The 10975-nt window shown below is 45.5% G+C and overlaps 1 protein-coding gene across 1 annotated transcript; it reads left to right on the top strand.

Annotated features, from left to right (window-relative positions):
• The first annotated feature begins 2735 nt into the window (after positions 1–2735).
• Positions 2736–9373, top strand: LOC146337072 (uncharacterized). Its single transcript, XM_084817031.1, has 6 exons — positions 2736–2929; positions 6782–7309; positions 7504–7621; positions 8014–8099; positions 8351–8477; positions 8909–9373. The coding sequence occupies exons 2-6, from the start codon at positions 6896–6898 to the stop codon at positions 9286–9288; spliced, it is 1125 nt and encodes a 374-aa protein (XP_084673157.1). The 5' UTR covers positions 2736–2929; positions 6782–6895; the 3' UTR covers positions 9289–9373.
• The last annotated feature ends 1602 nt before the right edge of the window (positions 9374–10975 follow it).

Here is a 10975-nt window from a genome sequence, read left to right as displayed (position 1 = left end):
AAACTGGCTACTGGGCCATCCTGCTCTGGAACAGCACTCGGATGCATTTCTGTATTTCCTTATTTAGTGGACTGATAACCTACTTTTCCACTGTGGTCCTCAAAGGAGCTCACAGGATCAAGAATATGCAGTGAATACACTGAGAGCTGTACACTTAAAACCAGCCCAGCTGAAGCAGGATCTTCACCTGCCTCCTATTCATTATTATTATTTCTCCTATTCATTCCCACAGAGTGAGGCTTTCAGGGCAGATATCTGTGGCCCCACTCACCAGAATGATCAGGAGGACTGGCTTATCTAAAAAGCTCCTCCCCTTTGTTAAGTCCAGAAACAATTTCAAAATTTTGTGGCACCATAAAGACTAAGAAATTTATTATGATATCAGCTTTACGTAGGAAGCAGTCTGAGCCATACCATTATTCCATCTAGCCCAGTATTGTCAACATTGACTGGCAATGGCTCTTCAGGTTTTCAGGCAGGGTTCTTTCCTAGCCCTGCCGGGAGATGCCGGGTATTGAACCAGGGACCTTCTGCATGCAAAGCATGTGCTCTGCCACTGAATTATGGCCCCTTCTCTAGTTTTGTGGGCTAGACTCCATCAAATGCATAAAGTTCTATCCTAAACCAGCATGGGGAGGAGGGGGAGTGGAGGAAGGTTAGAGAGAAATGGAATACAAAAAATATATAGTGGGGAAACATTTACAAAGCAGTGTTGATAACACAAATATTCTGGCTTTGGTAAGCTAATACCTAAAATGGGATAAAAACCATTATCTCAACGCAGACAACAGTTGATTCAAAGAGGGTTGGGGATGCAAATCATTCAGGAAGGTTTCAGTATGATTATAAATCCATCTTCCTGCATGGACAGCACTCAATTTAAATGCTGGATAAAAGCACATTTAAAATTGCATCTCTGTCTTCTACCTGTGCATAACAACTGGAGAGGGGCTCAGGATGCTTTTAAGTGGCATATTTGGAATCAAATCTATGGAGGTTGAAAGACCTTTCTCATATTCATTGCTTGCTGCACTGACCTCTTCCCTGGCTCCTTTTGTGGGCACCCCCCCCCCCGGTCAATTTAGATTATACGCTCATTAGAACAGGGACCTGTGTTCAACGCTTTTATTGCTCTTTACTGCATATTGTACATTGATGACATATGCAAATCACATTTCTTATAATGACAACTGAAATTCCTGCAAAAGACATGTGGCTGCTTTTATTTTCACCTTAGCAGCAGCAAAGCCCGTTGAGAGGCATTTTCTCTAGTGTTTAAAAAGCTAAAAGGAAACTGGTCAATTTCATACAAAGGGCACTTCCAGACCAGGCTTTTATCCTGCAATCGCCCTGCCTCAAACCTGGAATGTGTGGGGATCCATCTCCAGACGTTGTCAGCATAATCCATTTATAATCCTGTTGTGTTTTCCCACCACTTTTCCTATACTTTTCCTTACCCCCCGCCCAATCCATTAAGGAGGAAAATAGGTGCTAGGAATCCTCTGGTCTAGAATCACTCAGAGATGCAAAGAAACTCCATTCAGGATAGTAGGAGGAAAACTGACCAATCTTCTTTTACACACACACACACAACCAGAGATCTACAATGGAGGGGAGGGGATTGTAGGGGGATTGAACCATGGAGTTTGGATGCCACTTTCTCCCCTTTTTCCCAGAAAATGGTTTCTCTCTCTTTCTCACGCACACACCCCAATTCTTTGCTCCTTTCACCACCTTGCTGAGGACCCTCGCCAGGCCGTTTCCCCCTTTTCAGAGGAGCAGGGGCAGGGAGGTGCATTTACTACACAGACAGAGAAAAGATTCCAAAATCCGTATTAGGCTAATACCTTTATTGAGCTAACCTAAGTTCATAAAATAGTGTGCAAGCTTTTGAGTTCTCCAGAAGTCTTCAGGTTAGATGGGAAAACAAAGCACAAAACGTGTGTGTGTGTGTGTGTGATTAAGATGGAATGTGGGTGGAGATTGCAGGCATTCAAATTAGTCTCTGGTAGGTGCTGCGATGGCTTCTGGTTGCACCTCGGGGCTGCTGGGATCAAGAAACAAACAATGGTCGATCCCCCATTTTTGAAAACCTAAAATCCAGCTGTTATCCAGATGTCTTCATCCTTAGGCAAAACACGCAGGTAGGCAGAAAACAGACACGGAGAGAGACTAGGTAGTTTTACATCAACACAGCTGGGGATGACGTTGGATTCTGGCATTTTTCTTACTGCCAACATGGCTAACTTTGCTCTTTGTGTAAAAAGAAACAGGCACCCTTCACTTCCGGTCCGCGCTGGCATGCCGCCATGTGCCGCGCCGCGGGAGCATCATGCGCAAGGGGGAGGGCTGTCGCTGTGCCCCCGCACCTCTTTGCTGCCCTTTGTACTGCCACGGTCGACTGGGAATCGGAAGCATCGGAAGGGCAGAAACGCTTCTTCTCCCACTCGTCCATGCACCGACAGGATTTCTGTTTCGCTGGACAGTGGTGGGGTTCCCTACTTCTTGGGGGGCGGGGGGGGAGACAACTAATTCCGAAGCAAAACCAGCTCGGAGCTCTCGCGGCGAGCGGCTTCCTATTTCTGCCAGGCGCGGGGACGGCCGGAGCACCCAGGAGAGGCCGAAGAGCCGCCCGTGCAACGCACGGCGCGCCTTGGAGAGTGCCGGAGGGAAGATTCCGCTGAGGTTGGCCTTCTAAGGGTTAAAGGAACTGAGACGGATTCCTAGAGGGGGAGGGAATTTGGGCCGGAAGTGGAGGGGGCGCCCCACAACAAGTGCACCCCCCCCACACACACACACACACACGCGCGCGCGCGCGCGCGCGCTCCTTCCTGCCCCACCTCCTCCACTGGGGGAAAGCGGTCGCCCCCTGTCTCTCTCCCTGCGCCCCTTCCCGAGCGCTGCCTCGGCGCCCCTTTGCTGGGGTTTGGTGAGTCCCCCGCTGTGCATTTGCGGGACGGGGGGCCCCGGGACTGCGGGGGAGGCCTGGTGAGGGAGTGGGGAGCGCGCGGGGGAGGTGCCCAGGCTCAGCCCCCAGCTGCGGAACGGGGAGCAAAGGCGGGGGGGGGGTCGGCTGAACGAGAGGGTGGAGCGGCTGAGAGCAGCAAGCGGGAGGCCCTCTTCGCATTTCACCCCAGGGGGAGGCGGCCCTGTTCACTGGCCCACCCGGGACCCCCCACACTAACTGCATCAGGAAACTCGTTTCTTTCCTCCCTCCCGCAAAGCAAGGAGGACCCTTCGGGGGTGGGGGGGGTGAGGGGAGGGGCGTCCAAACGAAGGCGGCCACTCGTCATGAAAGCCATTCATCTCTGGCCTTCGATTAGGGTTATTGCCCCCTTTAAACCGGCGTCCTCTGACATAGTTTCGCACGGGGCTCGAAGGGGGAAGAGTATTTAACCTGGACGCGAAGGTATTAAATGGCAGGAGAAAAGACGAGAAAGTAATAAACGGCAGGAGAAAAGACGAGAAAGTAATAAACGGCAGGAGAAAAGACGAGAAAGTATTAAACGGCAGGGGAAAAGACGAGAAAGTAATAAACGGCAGGGGAAAAGACGAGAAAGTAATAAACGGCAGGGGAAAAGACGAGAAAGTAATAAACGGCAGGGGAAAAGACGAGAAAGTAATAAACGGCAGGGGAAAAGACGAGAAAGTAATAAACGGCAGGGGAAAAGACGAGAAAGTAATAAACGGCAGGGGAAAAGACGAGAAAGTAATAAACGGCAGGGGAAAAGACGAGAAAGTAATAAACGGCAGGGGAAAAGACGAGAAAGTAATAAACGGCAGGGGAAAAGACGAGAAAGTAATAAACGGCAGGGGAAAAGACGAGAAAGTAATAAACGGCAGGGGAAAAGACGAGAAAGTAATAAACGGCAGGGGAAAAGACGAGAAAGTATTAAACGGCAGGGGAAAAGACGAGAAAGTATTAAACGGCAGGGGAAAAGACGAGAAAGTAATAAACGGCAGGGGAAAAGACGAGAAAGTAATAAACGGCAGGGGAAAAGACGAGAAAGTAATAAACGGCAGGGGAAAAGACGAGAAAGTAATAAACGGCAGGGGAAAAGACGAGAAAGTATTAAACGGCAGGGGAAAAGACGAGAAAGTATTAAACGGCAGGGGAAAAGACGAGAAAGTAATAAACGGCAGGGGAAAAGACGAGAAAGTATTAAACGGCAGGGGAAAAGACGAGAAAGTAATAAACGGCAGGGGAAAAGACGAGAAAGTATTAAACGGCAGGGGAAAAGACGAGAAAGTAATAAACGGCAGGGGAAAAGACGAGAAAGTAATAAACGGCAGGGGAAAAGACGAGAAAGTATTAAACGGCAGGGGAAAAGACGAGAAAGTATTAAACGGCAGGGGAAAAGACGAGAAAGTATTAAACGGCAGGGGAAAAGACGAGAAAGTAATAAACGGCAGGGGAAAAGACGAGAAAGTAATAAACGGCAGGGGAAAAGACGAGAAAGTAATAAACGGCAGGGGAAAAGACGAGAAAGTAATAAACGGCAGGGGAAAAGACGAGAAAGTAATAAACGGCAGGGGAAAAGACGAGAAAGTAATAAACGGCAGGGGAAAAGACGAGAAAGTAATAAACGGCAGGGGAAAAGACGAGAAAGTAATAAACGGCAGGGGAAAAGACGAGAAAGTAATAAACGGCAGGGGAAAAGACGAGAAAGTATTAAACGGCAGGGGAAAAGACGAGAAAGTAATAAACGGCAGGGGAAAAGACGAGAAAGTATTAAACGGCAGGGGAAAAGACGAGAAAGTATTAAACGGCAGGGGAAAAGACGAGAAAGTAATAAACGGCAGGGGAAAAGACGAGAAAGTAATAAACGGCAGGGGAAAAGACGAGAAAGTAATAAACGGCAGGGGAAAAGACGAGAAAGTAATAAACGGCAGGGGAAAAGACGAGAAAGTAATAAACGGCAGGGGAAAAGACGAGAAAGTATTAAACGGCAGGGGAAAAGACGAGAAAGTATTAAACGGCAGGGGAAAAGACGAGAAAGTATTAAACGGCAGGGGAAAAGACGAGAAAGTATTAAACGGCAGGGGAAAAGACGAGAAAGTATTAAACGGCAGGGGAAAAGACGAGAAAGTATTAAATGGCAGGGGAAAAGACGAGAAAGTATTAAATGGCAGGGGAAAAGACGAGAAAGTATTAAATGGCAGGGGAAAAGACGAGAAAGTAATAAATGGCAGGAGAAAAGACGAGAAAGTAATAAATGGCAGGAGAAAAGACGAGAAAGTAATAAATGGCAGGAGAAAAGACGAGAAAGTATTAAATGGCAGGAGAAAAGACGAGAAAGTATTAAATGGCAGGAGAAAAGAAAGTCAATAGAGGGAAGGGCGGAGAGGAAACGAGGAAAAGGAAAACCATTGCTGGTAGATCCTAGTTACTGTGGGGCACAAAGCTTGTGGGCGTTTCAGAAGAAGTGCCCACCGCTACTGGGAACAGGAGGCTTTCCTATGTGCAGCTTTGTTCCGCTCCAGCAAGGTAGCTCTTAGATGTGAGAGGAATGGAACCTCCCTGTATAAGAGTAGTATATCAATGCTAGATAGTGCAAAGAAATGTTACTTTGTTTTACATTAAAAAACTATATGTCTAAAATAAGGACGAAGTTAATAATTTCAGCTTAGTGGAAAACTATTATAAAATATTTGCCGGATGGTACATGACTTCATGGAGGGTTACGCATATTTATGAGAATGTTTCTCTCTGTCCTCGCCAAATCCCAGTGGTGTAAATATAAAAAAGCTCCATATATGGTGGGATTGTCCAACACCATACAGAAGTTTTGGTGACAGAGAATGAGAAAAATTAAATAACAGGAATGGAAGTTCCATTAGATCCAACAATCTTTCTATTAAGATATTTGGGAGGAACAGGGTCATATTAAAACATTAAAATGATATTATCTATTGATGGCAGCAAGAATATTACAATGCAATCCTATCCATATCTACTCAGAAGTAAGTCCAGTTGAATTCAATAGCACCTACACCCAAGTTTGGGTGTATAGGGTTGCAGCCTTGCTGGATGAAGACAAGAGAAAGAGGAGGTAAACATGTGGGAGGATGAATTTTATAGGCAAATATTTTCATTACTATGATAAAGCCTCTGCACTAGCTGCAGTTCAAATTAAAATAATAAGATATTAAATACAACATAAATACAAACATTATTTTGACCTAGATTATTTATAATTAAGGGCGCAATCCTATCGGATAGGTCGCCGCCTCCAAACTCAGAGGCGACCTCCTATCCAATGCAGGCAGGAGCAGCACCGAGGAGATCATCTCCTCTGCACTTCAGCCGCCCTGCATTCACAGCTAGACAGCCAATTTCGGCTGTCTAGCCATGGGAAGTCAGAGCGGGGGAGGGGGGTGGATGCGGGACGACGCATAGGAAGCATCAGAAAGGCACTTCTGCCTGCCCCGCCCCCAGGAATGCCCTGTTTTCGCTGCTCCATGCTCCTCTTATGAGCACGGGGCTGAATCAATTTTATTAGAATTCAGATAAATGTAAAATAATGATTATATAACTGTTAAGAATTGTTACGAATGATGTTTTGGTTTATTTTGTATACATGTGAATTTTCTCTACTTTTATATTGCAATATCTTTCTTTCCTTGATGTAATTGCCCGCTTGATATATTACTACATTTATTTTTTAAAAAATTGTTCACAAGTCAGGATTAATCAGCCAAGATTTATTTAATCAAGTGAAAATCTTCCTGCCCTGACAGTGTAATAATGCACTTATATAATGATGTCTTGGCTTTGCAGGACTTGGTGGCACCACTGATTGGGTGCGCCTTTCCCTCCATCACACAGAAATTGGCAGAAAACAAAAGCAATCCTTTGGCTTTGCTTGAGGCTTCCTTGGAGCACAGATCAAAGATGGATGAGCAAGACTCAGCTGGCCCTGCAGCAGGAAGAGGTCCTGATCCCATCAAGATCGGGAACAGTGGGGAATCCTGGGAAAGAACAGTGCAGAAGATCCTGGGTGCAGACACAATCCGCCCAGAAGTACAGCGCCAGTGCTTCCGGCAGTTCCGCTACCAGGATGCCAAGGGGCCCCGAGAGGTTTGCAGGAAACTCCAAGATCTTTGCCATCAGTGGCTGAAGCCAGAGCAACACACAAAGCATCAGATTCTGGACTTGGTGGTCCTGGAGCAGTTCCTGACAGTCCTTCCACCAGAGATGGAGAAGTGGGTCAGGGAATGTGGAGCTGAGACCAGTTCCCAGGCAGTGGCTCTGGCAGAAATTTTCCTTTTGACACAGGCAGAGGACAAGAAGCAGGGAGATCAGCAGGTGAGTGCATCATCCTGTTAGTTCCAAAGGCCGAGAATGTGGGAGAGGATATCCTAAACCTCTCTGTTGATCACCCCAAATGTACCGGAAATCATGTAGGGAGGGATGTCCCAAATCCCCATGACTTTTGCCTCTATCGTTCCTTTTCTAACGCTTCTCCCCATTCCATGTCTTGGGTCCTCACTACTTTCCAGGAGCAGGGCCTGTTTGTAGAAGCGGGCACTAAAGTACCTGCGGCAGAGAAGGCTTCATCTAGCGCCGGAAAGAGTCCCCTACGAAAGGGGATGAAGCAGGAGAGTGCCACCTTGCCGGGTAAGGATTAACGGGGCATATTTCAACTTGGTCTCCCTCTGCTGAGTGTACCAGGTATCTACGGGCTGCTTTTATGTTCCCCTGATTCTTTGTGGGGAGACGTTACTTGCCTCCAGTCCGTTCCCACAGTTCAAAAATGTGCATACTTTCAACATGAAGACTTTATACACAGAAACCAGCACTTTGATTTTTGGCCAAGAGCCCAAATTGGGGCCAGATGCATTTTCCCAAAGGTAAAATATAAAATGGCTATCAACATCCAAAAATGCCTACAATGGATGAAAAGAGCTGAAGCTGAAGAGAGGGATAAAATGCTTTAAATCAATCAATAAATTATGCTTTTTGAAATGCCTGTGTGTTCTTAGACATGCATTGCCCTTGTGTCTCACCAGGCAATGGAATGATGTCAGCAATACGTACTCAGTCTTCACCTCTTCTTTGTGGTGGAGGGGAAACATCTGCCATACAAGCAGACCAGGTAGGAACAAGAATCACTGGGGAAACTGATGGGAGCACTATCGGGGGGCCTCTGTCCCCTGCGCACCTCCCTTGGCATGGATGAATCTCCTCTTTGCTTCAGTCAAAGCTACCCATTAGGAAGACTGAATACAATTTGTGAAGGTTTAAATCCAGCAGGATAATAACTAGCCACTTAACTAACCTTTTGGATTTTGCTCATAGGTCATTGTTATATTATCTATGAAGTAGATTTTTTTCCTTTTCATTCAGGATCCAGTAACTACTGAGGGGGTTGCTGCGCACGTCACTGAGAAGGAGAAGGCTGTGCTGGATCCTGACCAGAGAGCCCTGCACAGGCAGTCCATGGAGGAGAAAGGTGATCTTCTGGCCTCTTTTGGTAAGGCTCCCTCATTCCCTTTTTGATGATAATATCTGTTTACTAATGGAAAAAAATACACATTTTGCTCATTTCCTATAATTTAGTGCCTCAAGTACCCTTCTGGTATAACAGGATTTATCTATTTTTATTTATTAAAATATTTATGTCCTGCCTTTCCATTTCACAAAAATCCACAAGGGGGAAACAATGATTATACTCCAATACATAAAGTTACAACCACAACATAATGAAAACAACAATTTATCAATCAGCATTAAGTCCTGGAAACATCAGGAAACGTTAAGAACCGCAATAAATAGAAACACAGATTGGAGGTATCACAGCAGCCTGACAGAACAGCTTCGTCACAACTGTTGACTGAGGTTTTTCAATGATTTGGGGGCCCATTTTTAACTTGGGCTTTTACTAGTTTCCTGTCTTCATTGCAGAAGGTAATAAGTGGGAAATAGAGAATAAGGGAGAACTACGTGGGGCATCACCAGAAAAAGACAGATACAAAAAGAGGCAACAGCAGAGAAGGAAAACTGAACCAGTTCGGAAGAGGGAAAATGAATCCTCTGCTTCCCAGGCCAGCAACTTCCATGAAAATGCAATCCAAGAAAAAATAGGCAAAATAAGTAAAACTGGTAAGTGCTGTATGTGTTGGAAAAGTTTCAGTTCTAAATCAAACCTTAAAGCTTATTACAAAACCTACACAAGGGAGAAACCGTATAAACACTTAGAGTGTGGAAAGCATTTCCATCAGAGTTCAGACCTTGCTAACCAAAGAACTCACACAGGGGAGGTAGCATTCCCCACTGCATCATAAGGTGGGAGTTCCACACAAAAGCAGTCATTTGGAACACATTTTCTTGTTTTAGGAACAACTCCCATTGCACAGGCAATTAAGAGACTTTAAGATCAGGAGCACACACCCCATGCACACAGACACTCAAGCATTCTCAATCCCTTTAAGGAGAGAAACACCAAACATGGCTTTTTGGATTACTAGATATCTTTTACAACTTTGATAGGGATTCTCACAAATATCAATAGACAAGCCACATATTTTTAAACTACTGATTTGTTCAGGAGCTGTCAGAAATAGTACCTCAAAGCTTCAAAATATTTTATGAAGAAACAGAATTCTATGTTAGAGAATGTCCAGTTCAATTTCCTGCAGCGTGTAAGAGTCAACAAACAAAATACAATGTGGACAATTAAAATCTTACTCCCACAATCAAGGCTTCTTGCATTTTAGCTTGGTATCCTTACTAAAAAGCTAACAAATATTCACCTTATTTCACAATTTCTCGTTCGTTCATTCTTTTACATTTACAATATTTCACATACATTCCCCTCTCCAGCTGTTGTTTTTAGTTCTCAGTTACCAAAAGGGAGAAAAAACCCAGCACTGTTTACTTGCTGCAGTCTCCTAATTGGTAAAAATCAATTCTACACATAGGTTTGACTTGCTACTTTTACACTATCGAGCTTGCTGTTTTGTGACAGAAAGAAAGTGTACACACACACACACCAGTTGGTGGAGCAAAACAAGCCCTTCTCCAGCAGAAAAAGAGGCTAGCAGATCCCCTCCCTGCTCCTGAAGGGTGAGCTTGGTTGGGCTAAACAGTTCCATTCCTAATGTAGTAGCAACAGCAGCAGGAAAGCTATAGCACTGTGTGTAGGTGGATTTTCTAAATGTTCCTATCTCTATGGAAAATGAATGAAACTATGAAATAGAGCTACAGCTTTGCCTGGATACCAACACAGCCAAAGTAAACTGTCCACATTACTTCTTTTAGAGCAAGCCCCTCTTCCCCCATGCCACACCCCAGTAAGGAACTGGCTGACTTCTGACCTGAGTCTTTCTTGCTGCCGTTCAGTTCTTTCTTTAAAAAATTAAGTTTGTGCTGCTGTTGCTGACGCTCTCTCTTTCCCCCTTTCTCCTGCCTTCAAACAATATCAGCTGCTGCACTCAGGTGCCAGTTCGCCAACAGTGCTGCCCCTTTCAAAGCCTGGAAAGAGATAGGGCCCCCCTCCCCTTCAGAGAGAGCACGCGCTGGCCAGCTCTTTGATCGTTCCGAAGATCCTTTCCTTAGAACGCCCTCTAGGAAATCGGCCATTTTTTTAAAAAAATGTAGGATCTGGGCACATACACTCAGCACACAAGTGCACTTTGCTTGCTGAAGTCAACAGTGATAGCAGATACTGGCAATAAGTAAGGAAGCACAGCAGCAGTTACACCAATGGTGCACTGCACTAGAAAGATCAATGAGGAGGAGGCAAAGAACACGCACCATTCCAGCACACACGGTATATAAACAGGGGAGCCTTGGGGGTGGCAGGGTACTGCACTGTCTGCTCTTTTAATAGATCCACCCCTGGTTTGTCTACAACACCCAGCATCCCCCAGCCGGCATGTTGCTCATGAAAACATGCCATAGCACCTGTGAGGCTTTCTGCTCTCCTCCACTCCCTTCCACTTTGTTGCACCATGCAAAGTAAGCACACAG

The sequence above is a fragment of the Heloderma suspectum genome, chromosome 11, assembly GCF_057233095.1.
Source record: "Heloderma suspectum isolate Gila_16-S chromosome 11, 16-S_ref, whole genome shotgun sequence".
Lineage (NCBI taxonomy): Eukaryota > Metazoa > Chordata > Lepidosauria > Squamata > Helodermatidae > Heloderma > Heloderma suspectum.
This window is presented reverse-complemented; position numbering and strand designations above follow the sequence as displayed.